Here is a 22,194-nt window from a genome sequence, read left to right as displayed (position 1 = left end):
AACATACCAATCCAAAATGTAATTTCTGTGAGAACAAGATGTTTTCAAAAATTATTATGTTAATGTTACAAAAAGGTCCAGAAGGCATGAAGCCCAGAAAAATAGGTCGGAAATCAAATTTCTGTTTCTTTGGTTGGTTTTACAGTTTACAAAGAAAGAAATATTTTCACATAGTTGTCTCATTTACTCCTCACAAAAGCCCAATGAGATAGGCACAAACTGTTCCACCTATTTTACAGATGAGAAAACATAAGCTATCCCAGAAGACTTGTGTGGTTTGGTTAAAGCCACCTAGCCAAAAAAGGAATTGAAACCTAGAAGTAAAATGCACCCTTTTAATCTTAGGCCTGGCCCTTTCCTTCCATATTATATTGACTCTAGAAGCTGGTGGTGATAGAATTTGTGTCTAATGAAGTAGTTGCTTGCTGAATGCCCAAGTCATCATATGAGGATAACCTCTGAGACCACATCTCAGCTCCCAGTACCCATAGGGGTCAACTTCATGTTCACTTTTTCAGGTGGTAACAAAAGTCTGCAAATTGCTGGTCCCAGCAGCAGGACTTTCCCAGTGTTTAGGAGAGGTAGACAGAGTTCTCATCCCCTTGTCCTGAAAACACAATAGCTAACATTTTTTGAGTTCCTAATACATGTCAGGCACCGTTCTAGGCTCTTTATGTGAATAAACTTATTAAAACCTCAGAACAACACCATGATGTAGGTACAATTATTATTTCCACTTCGTGGATGCTTAGGGGAAGTTAAGTAACTTGCCGAGGTTATACAGCTTATCGTTTTCAGAGTTATGATTTGAACTCTGGAGCTCCTATCCTTAACCAAGCAACCCTTCTGCCTTACCCAAGCCAAGTGTTCTTAAGTCGATCAGCCATGTCTAACTCTTTTCGACCCCATGGACTATACAGTCCATGGAATTCTCCAGGCCTGAATGAATACTGGAGTGAGGAGCCTTTCCCTTCTCCAGGGGATCTTCCCAACCCAGGGATCGAACCCAGGTCTCCCCCATTGCAGACGGGTTCTTTACCAGCTGAGCCACCAGGGAAGCCCATCATTTTCAGAGTTATGATTCGAATTCTGGAGCCCGAACCAAAAAACCCTTCTGCCTTTCCCAAGACAAGTGTTCTTAAGTTTGGGGGAGGGGGAACATATGCATCCTAGAGAGTGTAATTTAAGCTCTGGACACTCTCTGTAGGGAAATGCAGGTAAGCAGAATTGTGCAAATTATTTCAGAAACTTCAGGGACCCCTCTGGGCCCTCATCTGTTGACCTCATACATTCTGTAGGGAACTGTCTAGAGATCAAAGAGAAGTGGCTCCAGCGCCGCTGGGCTTCGCCTCTGCAACCACAGGAGGAGAGCTGAGCTGCGTGGTGTGACGGGGATGCTCGGTCACTAAAAATCAGGAACGGTGAGCTCCCGGGACCACAATGCCCTGAGAATGCAGCCGGGACGCTGAGACCCCGGGATCCGGTAGCTGAATGAGATTCGCACGGACTGCCGGCTAGTCTGAAATCTTGCATCCCTCCCAACAGCCTGGAGTCACGAGACAGGGGACGGGATCTCAGAACTCTGGCCCTGGGCGCGCAGGGACGGTATCGCTGTTCCTGGTGCTGAAACGCTGCGGTCCCGGAAGCGAGAGGCCGCCTCCTCTCAGGGTACCGCGCCGCAGCGGCTTCGGGAGCTGTTCAGTGCTGAACCGGATGCGCCGGCCCGCGGGGCTTAGACCCGAGCCTGCTGCACCCCTAGGAGACCGGACGGAGCTGACGCAGAGCGCTGGGAGAGCGGGGAACAGCGGGCTCCAAGCCGGGCATGGACCTGCAAAGACTCGACTCCTACCAAGGGGGAGCCGGCCCTGACTTCCATGAGCACGTCCTGCATAAGGTAAGGATCTCCTCGGGTCACCCCCACCCCCCACCCCGGCTCCCATCTCAATCCTGGGCGAGGGCGCCGTCATCAGTTCTCTCTTCCCTTCACTTGGCTTTGGAACTTAAAGAGAAACTAGACCATTTCTGTGAGCCTGGGGAATCCTTTCTGCTTGACGCTTTTGTTACTTAAAACAGATGCATGTACGCGGGGGAGGGGCCGCCGCCAGAGGTTAAGATCGTCAGGGGCTTCATTCATTCATTTAAATCACTTGGGTCCCTTTCTCACATCCTCTCTCCTGACTCTCAACCCTGTGACCCTCAAGAACTTTTGCGTTCCATAACCCTTGTGGAAGGATACATTTGTTCTTCCACCCTTGCCTCCCAAACTCCAGTTCCATTAAGTCTGGTAGTTGCAGTCAAATACCCGAATTCCTGGCCAACTTGGCTGAAATTAAACATCGAAGTGGTCTGCAGCAAAAGTAAACTGTTGTTTTCAAACCAGACTCCCTTGCACCTCCGGAAACCTGCCCTCCAGCCAGGACTCACTCATGGCTTCCTGAAAGTGCTTATTTCATAGCTCACACTCACCCCTTACTTCTCTCATTCAAGATTTTTATATAACTAAGTTATCAGTAACATAACTAAATTATCAGTAATGTAAATTATCAATAACATCCTCCTGAAGTGGATTGTTGGGGAAAAGTAGCAGCCTCTCTCTAGGCAACACTTTTCAATTCAAACCCATCAGTCAGGACTTCCCTGGTGGTCCAGTGGCTAATACTCTACACTTCCAATGCAGGGGGCCTGGGTTCGATCCCTGGTCAGGGAACTAGATCCCACAAGCTGTAACTAAAGTTCCCTGCATCCACAACTAAGACCCGATGCAGCCAAATAAATAAATATTTGTTTAAATCACTGTACATAAGCAGAATATGTATTTTGCCATAAGAAGTCACCATTGCTCCTCATCTCTTTCTCTGCCTTCTTCGTTCAGCCCTTTTATTTCCTGCTTTGTTAACACCAGTTTATCTATTAGTCCCTGAAAGGCAGTACATAGTCCTATACATGGAGATTTTTTTTACTCAAGGTATCACTCTGAAAATTCCATGAATGTAAGCTCTGAAGTAATCTTGTCCACTTTTGTCCCGTACTATACTTTGTTGGCCTTCCCAGGTGGTGTTCGTGGTAAAGAACCCACCCGCCAATGCAGGAAACATAAGAGATGTGGGTTTGATCCCTGGGTCAGGAAGATCCCCTGGAAGAGGGCATGGCAACCCACTCCAGTATTCTTGCCTGGAGAATCCCATGGACAGGAGCCTGGTGGGCTACAGTCCTTAGGGTCACACAGAGTTAAACATGACTGAAGCTACTAGCATCCATGCACGCCTACAGTTGATATTTGAGGAAACGCAAACCTGGAGCAGTAAAGTGACTTGTCCAAGAAAACAAGGTAGTGAATGAAAAAGTGCTAAAAGCCAGGAATTATGATTCAAAGTCTAATATTCTTTTCTCTCTATAAGTGTAGTTCACGGACCTGCAGCATTGACGTTACCTTAGAGCTTGTTAGAAATGTGACATCTCAGGCTCCACCCCAGACCTGCTGAATCTGAATATGTATTTTAACATGATCTCTAGAAAATAAACATGCACATTAAACTTTCAGAAACTGCCGGTGCCACACTGGCTATTTCTGACCAAATTGTAGAAAGCCAACTACAAAGAGAAGAGGGCCTATAGATTTGATGAGCCCAGTGACTTCTCTCTTTAGGCCCCTGAACCTCTAGGGTATAGAGAAGAAGAAAAATGCTTAACTTCCCGAGTCAGGAAGTTTAAAAACCACCACTGTTTGAAATAAACTAGAATAAGGTCTGTGTTCTTAGAGGTGGTGAATCTAGCCTCAGTCAAAAATGCAAGCAAACAAAAGGGAACATAATTACAAATCAATTACAAAAGCATCCTAGTGACTAGATATATGGGTCTCTCCAAGTTTAAACCCTCCTATAAAGATATAAATATCCATTTAAAAAGCTTTAAGACTTGGTGATCCAAGTTTCCAAACTATTGATCATGTATGGTCTTTCTCACCTCAGTTACCCACACAGGAAATCTAGGCTATAGCCCATGAGAACGTTCACTTCCTTTGGGTTTATTGATTACCAAATTGGAAGGGAGCCTATTCCTACAAGTTCTAATACATTTGAAGAGAGGTGTGTACTTACCACTAGTAAATGCTCAGTATCTTCAACTTGGTTGTGAGCATCTTGAGGGTAGAAGCCAACCTTCTGTGATAGCAAACAGGGTAACATATGTGGGTAGCAATTTTCCTTTTCCTATAATACTGGTCACCTCCTCCTAGTATCATTTCATTATTGTACATGACTTTTTATTGTGATCCACTTAGAAACCTTTTTGTAAAGGGACAGGGTATCAACATACTTGTATTATTTTAAACTTGACTATGTAACAGAGTCCGAGGAATTCCTGTTGGTTCATTATAACAAATTGACCGTAGGAGGGAGGGCTCCCTTCCAACATTAATTGCTATGGAGGATTCTTTTTAAATAAACATTTTATTGAAGAATAACACATACAAGAAAAGCTCAAATCATATGTCTGTACCCTGATGGGTGAGCACTTCTGTGCAACCACTACCAAAATGAAGATAGAACATTACTGGGACTTCCTTGGAGATCCAGTGGTTAAGAATCTGCACTTCCTGGTTTCCCTGGTGGCTCAGGAGTAGGGAATCTGCCTGCCAGGGCAGGAGACAAGGGTTTGATCCCTGATCCAGGAAAATCCCACATGCCTTGGAGTAACTAAGCCTGTGCACCGCAACCACTAAGCCTGTGCTCTAGAGCCCTCCAGCCACAACTACCGAGCCCACACACCACAGCGAGTGCAGCCCATACACCACAGAGCCTGTGCTCTAGCAGGAGAAGCCACCGCGTGAGAAGCCTGAACACCGCAACTAGAGAGTAGCCCCCACTCACAGCAACAGGAGAAAAGCCTGCACAGCAGCGAAGACCTGGCACAGTCAAAAAGAAATAAATAAGTTTTAAGAAAAAGGAGTCTGCACTTCCATTGCAGGGGCACGCGTTCAATCCCTCGGCAGGGAGCTAAGATTTCACATGTCATGCGATGCAGCCAAAAAACAAATTAAAAACAAAAAGAACCTTACCAGCTTCCCAGAAACCACCCCCAACATTTTTCCCACACACTGCCCCTGTCCTCCTCCCCAGAGGTCACCTTTTCAGAGGGTGCAGTATTATTTAATGTTTTGACAGAGCTGCTAAATTTTATGTAGGATAGTCCTAGAAACCTGCCAGAGAAAAGATACTGCTGTTTGGTGGAAAGAAACCCCAGACTTGGAATCAGACCGGACCTTGATTTGATTCTGAAAGACATCTGTGAGCCTTATTTTTCTTATCTATAAAACAGGGATAATCATACCTGGCTTGCTGAGGGTTTTTTTTTTTTTTTTGAGTGAAAATGTTAGATAACATAATGTAATATCTTTATTTATTTATCAGGTGTATAAGAAACATTCAATAAATGGTTGTTATTAGGACACCCATCTTGAGGTCCAGAACAACTTCAGTAGGTGTCACGTTGGGTCTCACCTAACATGATGAAGCTTCATGAGAAAAGCAGCAGCCTCATACACAGAAACACACACACACACATTTAACAGACACGATCCCAAGGGACTGAGCTCCCACAGCCACATACACAAAGCTCCTGACTTCTGTGTGAATATCGCAACCCTGATTTCCTAAGGCGAGCATCTCTTTTCTCTGGGAGGTGAGGTATGGGGCACTGTTTCACCAAAAGTTTTACTTTCACTTTTAGGTTTGAAGGATTTGTTAACAAAAGAAACTGCTTGTTACACACACATAAACCATTCCAATATTTAATAGAGCGTTATTTGACTTAATTTCAATATGCTGTCATTAAAAGAAAAGAAATAGAAACAACAGACAAAGGTAACAGTCTATTCATCACCAAATCAGGCCCACAGCCTTCAATCAGACGTGAACAGCACTGGCAAGTCCCTCACTGACAGCAACCTGGAATCCCAGCTGGGAAAGGGGCTTCCCAGGTGGATGAACCTGCCTGCCAATGCGGGAGACATAAGAGATGCGGATTCCATCCCCGGGTCCCTGGAGGAGGGCATGGAAACCCACTCCAGTACTCTTGCCTGGAGAACCCCGTGGACAGAGGAGCCTGGCGGGCTACAGTCCACGGGGTCACAAAGAGCTGGACACGACTGAAGCGACTTAGCACGCACAGCACCCAGGTGCTGCGTCCAGCCCATGGGTAAGACATCAAACTGCAGTTTGGGGGGCTCTTGTTTATAATCCCAGATCCCAAACTGATCTCATCATCAGTTTGTATGCAAAAATGCATCTCTGGTTTAACTTTAACTTTTACAATGCTGTTTATTTCACCTGGCGAGTCATAAGACTTCTTAGATAGGGGGAGAAGTGGGGGAGTTCTGGCCAGGTCCTCAGGGACTTAAGAGATTCCAAGACTCACTCCCTTTCTTATCTAAAGTGTCACCTGACTTGCTGTGCCCGCAGGCAGGCCAGGAATCTAGGTAGTATGTCCAGGTGGGTCAGAGGCCTGCTCCCCTGCTTCTGAAGCCTGAAGTCCTCCATTTTAATTTCCCTAACGGATGCAATGAGACCTCTCATTAAAATTCACTTATCTGAAACACATTCGCCAAGGATCATCAGCCTTGGATGGCCCCCACACTCAACTCATCCCAAGAGGTGAAGGCTGAACCAAATGAGCCTGGGAAACTCTCAGAATATTCCTTGAGTCTGGGCTGGAAGCTGGGAACTGCCTGGAAGCAGAGTTCATCCATCATATGCTTGGAGATTTTAAATAGAGTTGCTGTTGTTCTCACAAATCTGAATACTTGATGCAGCTAAATAATTTAAAACATGTAAACAACCCTGCTGCCCTTTCCATCAGAGAACTCTCAGCCCTCTCTTGCTACCAGTACAATCTCAGGAGCCACCAAAGGCAGCAATGTGAGTTAGGGGCTCAGAAACCCTCCACGCTGGGTTCTTGCTGTGCCAGGGCCTGACTGTGAACTCTGGGGAAAGAGTAGGGGGCAGCTTTTGCCCCAGATGCTGGTGAATCAGGACAAAGAGACTTCAGTTCAAGAGCTCGCTTCCTAACTCGCCATCCCCAGTGCTACGATGAACACCCGCAAGCCAGTTTTGTTTCAAGAGGAGCAAATATTTAACACGCTAAAGTCAGTCTCCTCTATAGCACCTCAGCAAAACCAGCAACCGGGGAGGGGGAAGGGGGGCATAAAGACATAGACTGTCCATCCATTCATGCAGGGCTGGTCCTCATCGGGGAAAAATGGAATTACTAGGGAAATAAAATCAAAAGGTCCCTGTCCTACAGGATCCCCATTCCTTCTAACTCTGCCCCCGATACCTCTCCTTCGTGAGTGGGACACGGGAGCAGGTCACCTCTCCTCCTCTCCCTCCTCTCTCGGCTGAACTTTCACATCCCTCTTGTACGTTCATCTCCCTCAGCAGTCCACGTGCCTCATCTAGTCATTCAGCAAACATTTATGGATCGTTTCCAAAGGGTAAGAAACTATGACGCGCGTGATAAAGGATGCACACACACAGGCACACACACACAGGCACACATGCGCCACAACTAGTCCCCACCTTCAGTGAGCCCCTGGCCTGTGAAACGTGCGCACAGATTGCTAGAAGAGGCTCAGAAGTGCCCCAGTAAAGGTCTGGGAAGAGAACAGGGAGGTAACTCAGAAAGAAATGGTCACTTCTAATCTCAATGTGCGGCGTCTCGCTCATGGCCTCTGCTTGAGAATTAATATCTAAGAAAGGCAGAGCTCTATACACCAGCCAGCCTCCCTCCCACAGGCCGCCACCCATTCACCCTAGACAGCAGTCTGGGTTCAGTGGTATTTTCCTTCCCTATCAGAAAATTTTATCAGAGGAAGACAAATCAATCAGCAAAAAAAACCATACCAGCTAATCTGTCTCCTTCTAACCATTCCTTATCCCTTGGGGACATTTTTTTCCCATCAAACAAAGTTAGTGAAACACAAATTGGTGGTCAAAGAATCTGATTTCACAGAAAAATCCATGCCCTGTAGGTGAAGAGATTTCACTTTTAAAGTTCCTCATCTCAATAAAGTGGTTTTAAGAAAAGAGAGGGGAAAGGAGAAGGAAGAGAAGGGAGGAAGAGATGGAAAAGGAAAACGCAAAAGAAAAAAATATATAAAAAAACGAAAGCGCAAGAAGACTAGGTCCAGCTCTTGACTGATTTCCAGTCTCAGCTCGGAAACAAACAAGAAAGCCTAGAAAGATCAGCTGTTCCGCTCCTTGTAGAATATTTCCATTTGCTTGTTTTCCTCTCTTGCTCACTCTGGAGACCTTCCAATAAACAAATGATGTGTGTGTTACATCATTAACAATCTCTGACCATCTGGGACTCCTTGGGCTAATCTGTCAGTCCCACCCAGATCCCAGCCCAGCCAGCTGGCTTGGGGAGGGATGCTGGCTGGTTCTCCTGGATAAGCTTAGCAGGAAATGATCATGACTCTGCCCAACCTCTCCAAGTCATTTTCCAAAGTCTCAGGCTTCCCACTCCAAACACTTCTCCCCTCTAATTTAGAGTTCCTGGCACTGTTTGTGAGGAAACATCTGAAACTCACTACTGTTGCTCTGCTAGTGATCCTCTCGTGAGCTGCTCTGGGAAAGGACTGCCCTTCATCTTCAGGGCAGGAAATCCAGCTTTGCTGAAAGTAAACAGCCAGAGGTGAGCAGCAGGGTAGAGGATTGTGGAACTAGACACGTGAAGTGGCTCTAAGTGTCTCCCAGAATGCTCCTTGTTTCCAGCCTCCTCCCAGACAAGAGGAACAATGCCCGGAGATTGCAAGCAGGATGGAGATCACAGCTTCTTTGCTACCTGGCAGAGAGCTCAGGTAATGCACCTCCCCAACTAGAACAGCCCTGGACCACCCTCCCATCTGCCAGGAGAGGAAGCTTTCTGGGGGACAGCTAAGAGAGCTCCAAGACAGCAGCAAACAACAGATCTGGACACCTTAACCCCTGACTGCACCCGTCAGGGCCTTCCAGACCTTGTGCCACTCATGACATTATCGAGGTCCTGAATGCTGCTTGCTCAGTCCCTTCAGTTGTATCTGACTCTTTGCAACCCTATGGACTGTAACCTGCCAGACTCCTCTGTCCATGGGATTCTCTGGGCAAGAATACTGGAGTGGGTTGCCATGACCTCCTGCAGGGGATCTTCCTGACCCTGGAATCGAACCTGTGTCCCCTGCATCTCCTGCATTGCAGGCGGATTCTTTACCCACTGGGCCACCTGGGAAGCCCCTAAGTGATGCCATGAAAATAATGTAACTGTTGAAACAAGCAGAGCTCAGACTTCCCCAAGCAAATGATCCTTGTTTCCCTGACCTTGATGACAAAGTCTACGCCCTCCCTTCTTATTTGCATTTCTGCTTTTAGCAATTTTTACCCATTAACATAAAGGTATCTTTTTGATAACTGGTGCTTATGTAAGCCCCGTAGATATGTTTTCTGTGTCTTGAACCAAGTTCTGCTTACGTTCATGTTTCCTTTGGCTTTCTAGCCGTCTACCTACCCCCAGTTACCACCAGCAGAAACACCCACCCTACACACACACTCACAAGGCTCGGGCAGGACCAGTGACGAGGCGTTCTTATTTTTTGTTCTTATCTTTTATTGCCTCTCAAAGGCAAAGCAAACCTTTCCCCTCCTCCTCCCTCTGCCATTTGAATTTGCAACCTCATCACTAACAGCAACTCTGCTTTTTAAAAAGCAGCTCTGCCCTGTATCAGAGCAACACCCTCAGGGGACAGTCAGGAACTGGCACCAACTTCTTCCAGCCTCTCCCAGCTTCACACAGAGAAGCCTCTTAACCTCTGGGAGGGAGTGAAGCTGCTGGTACAGACTCAGAGCCTCCTGCAGCCCCTGAGGTACCCGCCTCTTCTGTGGGGAGCGGTGCCAAAGCTCCTCTTTACGCACGTTCTTCCCTCCTCTCTGGTCCCCTTCTCAGGTTTCACTAGGCTAGGAACTAAGTATTAAAATCATCTGCACTGTCAACTGAAAAAGCACAACATGACTGTTACGAGTTAAGTTTATTGGGGACAAAATGAGGACTCCACCCAGGAGACAGCACCTCAGATAGCTCTGAGAAGCTGCTCCAAAGAGGCAGGAGAGGAAAGGTCAGTGTATATGTGATTTTTGGGGAAGCGACTGTTCAGTCGCTCAGTCATGTCTGACTCTTTGCAATCCCATGGACTGCAGCATGCCAGGCTTCCCAGTCCTTCACTGTCTTCAAACTCGTGCCCATTAAGTTGGTGATGCCACCCAAACATCTTATCCTCTATCGCCCCCTTCTCCGCTTGTCCTCAATATTTCCCAGCATCAGGGTCTTTTCCAATGAGTCGACTCTTTGAATCAGGTGACCAAAGCAGCTTCGGCTTCAGCATCAGTCCTTGCAAAGAATATTCAGGATTGATTTCCTTTAGGATTGACTGGTTTGATCTCCTTGCTGTCTTCTCTGACACCACATTTCGAAAGCATCAATTCTTCGGCGCTCAGCCTTCTTTATGTCACATCCATACATGACTACTGGAAAAACAGTAGCTTTGACAATATGGGCCTTTGTTGGCAAAGGGGGAACACATGAAATCAAGCACATATTTTTCCAAAAGGTTTCTACTAGTCTCATGAGGCCTTCACTAGTCACGAGGAACAGTCATCACAATGGAGGATTTTAGTGCTTTTCTGGATATGAGGACATACAAGAATTGGGCTCATAAAATCGGCTTCTGATAATATCTGAAGACCTGTCTAGCCAGTTTTCGCAGAGCACAGAGTGCCTCATTCCTGCTCTCCACCCTGAACTCCTTCAGGGGATGTTAAAGGTCAGCAGCTGCAGCAGCTCTTGATTTCATCTTTGTGGAGGTAGACGGCAAGCAGGCATGGCAAGGGCCAGTCTGTAGCTGACAGCGTATAGTCCAGAGGGACCCCGTGAGACTAATAATTGTTCATTATAAATGATAAACATAAACCCCCGGTTCATTTGTAGAGCATGGTAGTTAAAAAAAAAAAAAACTTATAATACATTCTATGACACTTTACTTTGCCCCACGCTTTTTCCAGTAGGTTGTATTATTAGTTCCATGTGATAAATAAGGAAACAAAAGCCAGATGAAAAAAAAAGTTACTTGTTCAAGGTCACAGCAAGTAGGCATTACGGAAATTCAAACAGCAACAGCAGAGCCTTACAAAGCACAGATGAACCAGGCCCTGTGCTAAGCTCTTAACAGCCTTCAACCCTAAACAAACCTATTTTAATCTCATTTTACAGATGAGGAAACTGAAGCACAGAGACATTAAGGAACTTGCCTAAGGTCACACAGCTAATCAGTAGCAAAGCCTAGATTCAAACCCCAGCAAGCTGGAAATGCAAATGGATGGATTCAGCAGAGGGCAAAGGACTCCACCGAGGGGATCACAGATTGTCATCACTTTCGGGTGCTGACAGGGTCCCCCGTGTATGGCCCCAGCTCTGTAGGATCAGAGACCCAGTTTTGCTCACTCAGTCAAGAGTGGATCCATCTCAAAAAAAAAAAAAAAAAAGCATTAAAAATAAAAGCCAAAACATGCACACACACAAACAAAAAAACCCAATGGATCCATCTCTCCAGGCAGGCTTGTGTTAATCAACCTCACGAAACTGATGTATTGTCCTGGATGTCAAGCCATCTTATAATCAGGGGATGGTTTGCTAAGCATGAAATTCAGGGAAGATAAAAGAGAGGGAGACTTGGAGAACTCAGATGCTGAACGATGTCAGGATGATGCGGTTTGCTGGCTGAAAGGATGGCCTCAATCTACGGCTCCCTCGGCCCTTTCTACCCTCGGGTCCTCTCCTCTCTGATCTCTCCCTCCCTCGGCTGTGTTTAACTGTTACCTAGGCCAGGCAGGCACTCTATTCTCCCCAGATACCCAGTTTCCTGCACCCCCTTAGGGACCACGTGCCTCTGAGCTGGAGCATGCCCTGCACTGGAGCTGGTTGTGGGGAGAGAGGAAGGTGGCCAGGGCGGGGGTGCGGGATGCTTCCTCTTCAGGAGTCTTCATCATCCCCATGACACTCACAGGTGTGGACCACAGCTCTGCCTCCGTCCTGCTCAGGGCTCACGTCAGGGCCTTAGGGATCTGGGTTTTAAGGGTGAGACCAAGAAAGAGACAAAAGGGGATTGGGGTCATTTCCTTATACCCCACCACTGTCCCATTCCACATGCCCCCCTTGAAACTGGATATGCTTGATTAAGAATCTTGAGAATCGATTCAGCGAACATTTGCTGGGTGCCACTTGTGCCCGAGAGCCCAGGAACAAGATCCATTCCCCACCCCAAGGAGCTGAGTCAGGCAGGCTGGGTGGCTCAGCGGGCTGGCTTAGAAGACTCAGGCCATATCTGACTTCAGCCCAACATGGACACACTGATATTGGTGCCCATGAAGACATCCTGAATTTGGGGACCTCTCGTCTCACATGATGGGAAAATCAGAGGACCAGGTCAAATGCTTGTGGCAATCTCGGGGTGCCAAGTTTGGGGTCCTGATTCAGTGACTGATCTGAGGGGCTGTAATATCCACAGCTCCAGGAACGAGCCCACCTGTGAAGCTCAGAATGGCTTCAGGCACGCAAGACAGGAATCTCTTCAAGTCCAATATCCAAGAAAGGAGGTGGTTTCTTCCAAGATGTGCCCAGAGCAAAGATGCATGGTCCAAGCACAGCAGAGTCAGACTCAGAGAAGCAAAACTGGTGCCCCTCCGTCAGCATCTCTAAAGATCCAAGTCAAAAAAACATCCAAACTCAGAAGTGCCAAGGCCCTGGACTTCCCTGGTGGCTCAGTGGTTAGGAATCCGCCTGCCAGTGCGGGGCACGTGGGTCCAGCCCCTGGTCCAGAAGTTCAGATGCTGCAGAGCAACTAAGCCTGGAGCCAAACCATGGAGCACTCGCTCCAGAGTCCACGAGCCACAACTACGGAAGCCCGCGAGCAACTCCTGAGCCAGCACGGGAGCCTGGAGCCTGTGCTCGGCAACAAGAGAAGCCACTTGTTACAGTGAGAAGCCCGGGCACCGCAATGAAGTGCAGCCCCTGCTGGCTGCAACTAGAGAAAGCCCATGCAAAAACAACGAAGACAGTGCAGGCAAAAGTAAATAAGTGAAAAGTCCTAGAGCTAACGCTCATTGGGCTGAGATGGGTCGATGTCACCCATGAGGTGGGGTCAGTCCCACCCAAGCCCTAGGGATGGAGGGTGGAAGAGAGCATTTTCCCGGGAGAGTGGGGGTGACATTAGCTGTGGGCTTGTCAAGCAACGACAGATGCCCCTATGGTAATCCCAGCTGGACCACAGGAGCTTTTCAGTGTTTTAGCAAGAAGGGACTGAAAAAGAAATGAGCTGAACTTGTCACTCTCCCACCTAACTGGGCTAGTTGTGTCTCATCCTTGCTGTTGCTGAAGACTAAATAGTCCAGCTCAGTTTCTTAATGACCAGACTCAGGAAATGAACTGACGTCACCCTCTAAAGGGACTGGTTTATTGGGGCTGTGGAGCCAGACCTCACCCTGGGGGTGGGAGTAGGTTTTCCAATGGAGGAGGATGACCCAACTTCCAACCTTCCAGGAAGGAGGCTGATAGAGGGGTGCGGGGGCAGGGGGAGGCAGGGGATGAGGATGCAGGAGGTGACACTCAGGCTGGAATGGAGGGAAGCTCTTCCTTCTCATTTTGGAGTCAGAGTCAGGTGGTGTGAAGAAGCCTGGATTTTTCAGGGGGGAGGAGGTGCGGCGGGGTAAGCTGTGAACAGCCTATGGATTCACAAAACAGGTGAAAAGTGAGCCAAATGAGGCCAGCTTCACGGGCATGCCACCTGGGCCATCACACCAGCCCCACACCTGGAAGGGCCCTATGATGGGCTCAATACTCTGCTGGTTTAGTATTGGTTTAATACTCTCCCCATCTCGAGACTCAATTTTTGTACAAGGAGCCCCATATTGTTATTTTGTGCTGAGACCCACAACATCCGTAACCATTGCTGCTGTCAAATAGGGCCGCCTGCAGGGTCTGAGCCTAGGTCTCTGCAGTAGTCCTGAGCTGTTCTCTGGATGTGCCCTCCTTTCTTTTGGCCTCACCCCATGCCTGGCTTCAGATGAGCTGTGAGGAGCCAGAGAAAGGTGACCTTACGCTCTGGGCAAAGTGGCCAGGAGGTGAGCCCTATTCCTCCCCAGGGCCAGCTTTTTAAAGACATAAAAAGCCTTGAAGGGGCCTTCCACTGGGCCTGTGCAGCAGCTCCTGGGGGACCTCTCAGAGAGAGCTGGGGTTGGCTGGACAGACGTCAGCGAGGCCCAAGCTATCACACACTGGGAACCAGAAGGTCACTTCGGCCGCTCTGAGATCACAGGCTAGAGGGCCTGTGGCCCTTTGGTTAAAAACCATCTGGCAGAGGGATGAACAGACCCCAGGAGACATTCTGTGACTGTGCAAGGCCACCCCGCAAAGAAGTAAGAAACAGACAGAACCCTGGGGCTTCCCTGGTGGTCCAGTGGTTAAGTAAGACTCTGTGCTCCCACCACATGGGGTGATCTCTGCCTGGGGAGTTAAGATCCCACATGCCACGTGGTACAGCCACAAAAAGAAAGAAAAAGACAGAAGCCCAACCTCGGGGCTACCCGGACACCATTGAAAAGTAGGCCTGGTGCAATGAGTCCTCTTCACTGGGACCCAGAAGCAACGATAACCCCTGAGGATTTGCCTCCATAAAAACACAATTGCGAAAGATAAACAGGTCCTACCATACAGCGCAGGGAACTATATTCAATATCTTGTAATAATCCATAAAGGCTTCCCTGGTGGCTCAGACTGTAAAGAATCTACCTGCAATGCAGGAGACCCAGGTTCAATCCCTGGGTCAGGAAGATCCCCTGGGGAAGGAAATGGCAACCCACTCCACTATTCTTGCCTGGAGAATTCCATGGACAGAGAAGGAGCCTGGTGGGCTACAGTCCATGGAGTCGCAAAGAGTCAGAATAATCTATAATGATAAAGAACCTGAAAAAGAATATATATATATAACTAAATCACACCTGAAAGTAACACAGCACTGTAAGCCAACTGTACTTCAACAATTTTTTTTTTCAATTTAAATAGCCAGCTGGAGGATAATAGCCACAGGAAAGCACACCAAGATTTACTGACACTAGGATGGCTCCAGGGAAGCAGCTCCTTCACTCGCCTTCACTTTCACTTCTGTTCTCACGTCTCAGCTATTTTTCGGTGGGTTATCTCTCCACTGGCCCTACTTTCGTTTGCCATGCGACAAGCATCAGGGTGTTTCAGTGGGAGGACAAGGGCCTCCGGCGTTCAGTCCTTCTGCTTTCGTGGCCTATTACTAATCTTGCAAAGGCAATGCGAAATTTTGAAATGACTACATCGTCTGAACTTTGCAACTCCTTCCAGTGACCAGTGGGCTGGCACCGGGCACCGTGGGTGAGACCTGGGGTTGTGACCTGCTGCTTCTTTGTCACAGAAACCCTCACCGTCTCTGACAGAGGGCAGCATTCTGCATGGGGATGCTGGAAGGAAACGATGAGGCTGCCCTCCCAGCATCACCAGATCCTTAAAGAGGGTAAAGTCACAGTCAGGCGTTGGCTTGCAGCTTTATTGAGGGAGAAAAGTCGTATTAAGATAGGAAGGGTTGTGCGTAGATTTGTTAATTTAGTACAGAATGCTGCATAATGAAGACCAGCTCCTCCGATGGCTTTGGTAATTAACATGAAGGCAAGGAGAGCGGGTCAGGGGCTGTGATAGAAGCTTACAGCCACCGCAGGCAAGCACAGTCTTCCTTGGAAGAAGCAAAAGACAATGAGCTGGGTGGTTTCAGTGGGAACACTCCATTTCTTCCCTAGGATGGTGAATAGGGAGTATTTGCTTCCCTATCCTTTAAAACAAATACACGTCTTATGTAGACATATAGTCTGCACCAAATATGTCATTAAAACTTGTTGTTCAGTCACTAAGTTGTGTCCAACTTTGCAACGCCATGGACTGCAGCACGCCAGGCTTCTCTTTCCTCCACTATCTCCCGGAGTTTGCTCAAATTCATGTCCACTGAGTCGGTGATGCCATCCAATTATCTCATCCTCTGCCCAATAAAACTTAAACAATTGATGGAGGTAAGGATTTCCCTGGCAGTCCAGTGGTTAAGATTCCAAGCTCTGATCGCAGGGGGCACAGGTGTGATCTCTGGCTGGGGACATAAGATCCCACATGCTCTGTGTCATGGCCAAAGATAATGATAATAATAAGGTAATAAACAGTGGAACTGGGGGTATCTGGGTTTGTGACTGAAGATGGAAAGGGTGATGGGGAGGATGTGGGAGGTTTCAGAAAGTGCCCAGGGTGGAGTTTTTATTTTGGAACACAAGATAAGACATCCCTCCTTTCTGCTAAGAGCGGCTTTTCTATCATACAAGAGTTCAGAATGTCTCTTCTCTATTTCTGATCCTTAGGAACAATCTTGAAAGTGAAAGTGTTAGTCATTTCAGTTGTATCCAACTCTTTGTGACCCCAAAGACCGTAGCCCGCCAGGCTCCTCTGTCCATGGGATTCTCCAGGCAAGAATACTGGAGTGGTTAGCCATTGCCTTCTCCAGGGGATCTTCCTGACCCAGGTATCAAACCCAGATCTCCCGCATTGCAGGTAGATTCTTTACAGTCTGAGCCATCAGAGAAGCCCCAGGAACAGTCTTAGCCCGTCCCTAACTCTGAACCCGTCCTTAGAGGTTCTTCAGTAAAACCAGTGAGCCAGTCACCTTTCGTTGGTGCTGGCACTGCACCCACTCAGGAAGTTTGTTATCCCAGTGGATTATTCAGGGAAGGGCTTATGCTGGGCAGGGGAATCTGAGGGACTGGAGCGGCCCTTTTCCCTACTGATGTAAGGTCACAGGGCCCTCATGAGTGACAACCTTAGTGTTCAGATAAATAAGTTACTAGGAGGTTTTAGGGGGATGCTGAGCTTCCCAGGTGGCGCTAGTGGTAAAGAGCCCGCCTGCCAATGCCGGAGACATAAGAGATGCAGGTTTGATCCCTGGGTCGGGAAGATCCCCTGGAGAAGGGCATGGCAACACACTGCCTGGAGTGTTCTTGCCTGGAGAACCCCATGGACAGAGGAGCATTATGGACTACAGTCCACGGGGACGCAGAGAGTCAGACACGACTGAAGCGATTTAGCACACTGCACAGACCACACTAGAACCTGAAGGAGAGAATCCATGTCTAGAGAATAACGTGGACAAAATCAGTGGCTGACAATTCTTAGTCCATATGTGAGCACCAGCCCTTGACAAAGCATTAGTCCATTCATAGGAGATTATATACAGACAGAGCATAAATCCATGTTGGCCCAAAGTCACCAATTGTCCTCGTGGGAAGCACCGCCTACTGTTCTGATTTGGGGCATTCACATGTCCTTTCTTTTATGAAACTATGGTCATAACAGATGGTTTAGTAGAAACTGTCTTAACTTATTCTTTTTTTTTTTTTTTGGCCGTGCCCTAAGGCATGTGAATATTAGTTCCCCTCCCAGGGACTGAATCCTGCAGTGGAAGTGCAAAGTCTTAACCACTGTACCACTAGGGAAGTTCCAAACCAATCCCTTTCTTAACCAACTTGTTACAGCAACCAACACCTTTCAATCTCTTGGTGAAAATACTGTCTTTGTGCCTGTGGCAACGGGTAGATTCTCTTGAAGGCTCTCTTGCTTCTGTTCGTCATGCATCACCCATTGAGATACGTGTTTAACAAGAGTCAGCTGCATCCAGCCCAAACCTGTTTAGGCCGGTCATACCTGTGAATTATAATTATGCAATTTGATGAATTCATCCATGAACAAACAAATTAAGAGTATAAACAGAAACAATATTGACCAATGGCAGGGAGTGTAAACAAAAAAAGTTATTTCTACAAAATTGAGGGGACTTCCCTGGCAATCCAGTGGTTAAGACCCCAAGCTTCCACTGCAGTGGCGTGGTTGGTTCAATAACCCTGCAGGCTGTGCGGTGCGACCAAAAAAGTTTTTTTAATTTTATAAATAAATAAACAAATCAAGTGTTTTAGAAAGACTCAATTAAAGCATATCACTTTTTAACAGCAAATTAGAAATGAGGGAGAAGACTGTAAAATATTCATAATGAAAGCATAAAAATGAAAAAGGATTTTGCAATCAGATTGCTTCATCAGTATCCACAATGTCTTGCTCCATGTCCGGGAAACTGAAACTCGAAACGCCAGGACCAGACAACGTGTGTAGTTTGTGCAGAAAAGGCGATGAATCCCTTTTTCTTTTTCAGGAGATTCATCAGCAAAGAAAAGGCTTAGATCTACATCCTGATACTGTTAATAGCCAATGATGACACATTTAGATATTTTGAGCCAAAGAAAGCATTTAGAGAAAGAATATATCTTTTGTGTGATTCCTTGATAGAACCAACTTTTCTAGTAAACAGACCGTTAACAATTCCAGTTACACTGGGTAAGAATACACCTACTTGGTAAGATAAAAGCCTGACTGCTATATCAGTGCCTCCTGGTCTAAAAAGTTCTTATATGTGAGGGACCACCCTGGTGGCCCAGTGTTTAATTCTTCCCCTTCCAAGGCAGGGGGTGGGGGTTCCATCCCTGGTCAGGAAGCTAAGATCCCACAGGGCCCATGGCCAAAAACCATAGAAAACAGAAGAAAAGAGAAGACACAGCAAAGAACAAAACATAGAAGAGAGAAGCAATATCGTAACAAAGTCAGTAAAGACTTTAAAAATATAGTATGCTTCTTAACAAGTCTTGCCCTTCTTTAAAAAATAAAATTAAATAAAAAATCACTGATGCATGAAATCAACTGATTTTAGCTGCCTGGTCCTTCCAAGATCCAGTGGCTATGAACTCTGTTTTCAAAGTATCCAACAAAGGTAGTCTTCAGCATCACTTCAGTCTAACATATATATATTTTTTTTAACTTTTTTTTTTCTTTTCCCTCAGCTTTATTGAGGCATAACTGACATGTAGCATTAAGTTTAAGGTGTACAATGTGATGATTTGATTCAGATTATCTGTTTATTCAGTGATTGACAGGATAGGTTTAGTTAACAACTCCATTGCCTCACATATTCATCTGTTTTTTTAAAGTGAGAATACTTAAGACCAAACTGAACTGATATAAGATCTTAAATGAGCAGCTTTCAAGTGTACAATACAATATTAACTATGCTGTACATTGAATCCCCAGAACTTATTCCTCTTATAACTGGCAGCTTATACCCTTTGACCAACATCTTCCCATTTCCCCCACTGCCCAGCCCCAGGCAGCCACCAGTCTACAACTGCATTATCTGTTTAGATCATGCACTATTTGTCTTTCTCTGTTTTACTTATTTCACTTAGCATAATGCTCTCAAGGTCCATTCATGTTCTTGTAAATGACAGGATTTCCTTCTTTCTTATGGGTGAATTTATATATATATATATATATATTTTTTTTTTTTTCATATCTTCTTTATCCATTCATCCAGTGGTGGACACTTAAGTTGTTTCCATGTCTTGGCCATTGTGAATAATGCCATGAATTTCAGAGTGTAGACATCTCTTCAGTGTCCTATTTTCATTTCCTTTGGATATCTACCCAGAAGTTAAATTGCTGAATCATATGTCAGCTCCATTTTTAATATATTGAGCCTCCATACTGTTTTCCATTGTGGTCATACCAATTTACTTCCCCACCCACAGTGCACAAGGATTCCCTTTTCTTCATATCCCCACCAACACTTGTAATTTGTTGTCTTTTTGATAACAGCCATTCCTTTTTTTTTAATTATGAAAGTATGATAACACATTTACAGGAGACTTGGAAAATAGAGAACAAGGTTACATATAGTTCCACTATCTATATATACAATTATTTTTTAAGTAGGTAAGATTTTTAGTTAGAGTTTCAATATCAACCATTCAAAAATTAATAGAATGAATATACAGGGAGGTAGAAGGATAGAGTAGACCTGAACAACACAGTGAACCAATTTAACATAATTAAGATTTATACAATGTGTTTAAAATGTATAAAATGCATTTATACATGCATTTCACACAGTGCGTGCATGCATGCTAAGTCGCTTCAGTCGTGTCTGACTCTGTGCGACCCTATGGACAGCAGCCCACCAGGCTCCTCTGTCTATGGGATTCTCCAGGCAAGAATAGTGGAGTGGGTTGCCATTTCCTTCTCCAGTGCATGCAAGTATGCTAAGTCGCTTCAGTCGTGTCCGACTCTGTGAGACCCCATAGACGGCAGCCCACAAGGCTCCCCCGTCCCTGGGATTCTCCAGGCAAGAACACTGGAGTGGGTTGCCATTTCCTTCTCCAGTTTTTTTTAACTTTTTGAACATGCTATACAGCATGTGAGGTCTTAATTCCCCAACCAGAGATCAAACCTGCATTGGAAGCACAGAGTCAGACCGCTGGGCAAGTCCCAATCCAATGTATATATATTAATGGTATATGACTCTCAGTTGACCCTCAGAAGGGCTCGGTCCATTCAGAACAGACCTGTGGTTGCCAAGGAGGACGGAGGGCAGGAGAGGGATGGACTGGGGTCTGGGGTTAATGCAAACTCCCACAGGATGGGCACACAATGAGGTCGTGCTGAACGGTGCAGGGAGCTGCATTCACTATCCTGCAATAAACCATAGAGAAAAGGATATTTTAAAAGAATATATATGTATAACTGAATCGCTTTGTTGTACAATGGAAATTAACATAACATTGTAAATCAGCTATACTTCACTTTAAAAAAAAAGTGGGGGGAGGGGCTCTGTCTTCTGAAAGCCAGAAATACACATGTATTCTCAAAAGGAGACTATCCAAACCCTCCAATGTTTTATAAAGTGGAATCTTTAAATATTAATGATTCAAAAACCAAAGGAGGGAAACTCCGGCTCCGTTGTCAGGCTATAAATAACTGGGCACTCAACCGGAATTGAGTGGTTAAACATCTTGGAGTTTGTCCTAACAGACTGTGTTTTCCTGGGAAATGGTAACTGCCACCCTCACTCAGGCCAAATGAACCTTATCTGAATTTTCTCTCCTTTGCAACCAAGGTGCTAGTCCAGAACCCAAAGTCTACCGTAGCAAAGTCTCTATGGAGAAGCCGAATATGGCTGAGACAACACCAAGATGGTAATCTCTAAACATTAAGAAACAGTTTCCTTCGGCCCTCTTGCATATGTTTGCCTCCCTTCCCCCACCCTGACCATTTGCCCAGCGCTCTCAGGCTTGAACAAATTAGGCTGGATTCAAGAGAGATTCCTGCAGTCATGACCCAACACCGGAAGAACTTAAGTGCCTCCTGTGAGGACCACCACTCAGAAGTCCTCTACCTGGCTAGCTATAGAATGGACTAGACAAAGTTTACAAATACCAGGGCCTAGTCAACTCCATCTCTAAGGACATGAAAAGGTCGCTTTTCAGAATGCCATCCTCCAGATGACTGGAATCTGGGATAAAAAAAACTTTATATCCAGCGAAACATCTGGTAGGTGCCTATTTTAAAGGCTGACTGAGGTAAATAAAAGTTAGATGGACAGGAGAAAGGCCAGCATGGACAGAGCAGGGCAAGTCAGGGGAAGAGTAGCCAGAAAGAAGGTCCTGGGGCAAACAGGGAGCCGTGGCTGCTGGGAGGAGAATGGACTCAGGGGCAGAGAACAAGAGGGACTCCCGGCCAGGGACTGGACTAATTTGGCAACCATGGAGATGACAAGCTAAAGCAGGAGTCAGAATTCCAGAGAGAGTGGGGTCGGGACCCTAGGAAAAAGTCAGTAAGTCCGGCATCTATAATATACATTTTTTAAATTTGGCTGTGCTGGGTCTTAGTTACGGCATGCAGATCTTTGCTGTTTAACTGTGGCGTCTGAACTCCTAGCTGTGGCGTGTGGGATTTCATTCATTCAATGGGGACCAAACCCAGATCCCCTGCACTGGGAGCTCAGAATCTTAGCTACCAGACCACCAGGGAAGTCCCAGTCCAGCATCTATAGATACTCACTGACTATCCCTGTGTGAGTAACTGTGTAAGCGTACGCACACACACACACACACAAACACACACACACTGTCCTCCTATACAGAGTCCAGGTGGTGGCCCAGACTCTGGACTCTGGAGCCA

At 46.4% G+C, this 22,194-nt stretch overlaps 1 protein-coding gene across 3 annotated transcripts in view; it reads left to right on the top strand.

Moving 5' to 3' along the window:
- The first annotated feature begins 1,366 nt into the window (after positions 1-1,366).
- The window catches only part of RAB37 (RAB37, member RAS oncogene family), a 68,085-nt gene continuing 47,257 nt past the window's right edge, over positions 1,367-22,194 (top strand). The window contains exon 1 of one of the 3 annotated variants that reach the window (XM_027518863.1): positions 1,367-1,894. In XM_027518863.1, the coding sequence (XP_027374664.1) occupies positions 1,823-1,894 (72 nt within the window). In that variant the 5' untranslated portion in view covers positions 1,367-1,822. The remainder of the gene's footprint in view (positions 1,895-22,194) is intronic. The other 2 variants (XM_027518862.1, XM_027518865.1) reach the window with 2 other exon arrangements.

The sequence above is a fragment of the Bos indicus x Bos taurus genome, chromosome 19, assembly GCF_003369695.1.
Source record: "Bos indicus x Bos taurus breed Angus x Brahman F1 hybrid chromosome 19, Bos_hybrid_MaternalHap_v2.0, whole genome shotgun sequence".
NCBI classification, from domain to species: Eukaryota; Metazoa; Chordata; class Mammalia; order Artiodactyla; family Bovidae; genus Bos; species Bos indicus x Bos taurus.
The sequence above is the reverse complement of the archived record's forward strand: the minus strand, read 5'-3'. Positions and strand labels throughout refer to the sequence as shown.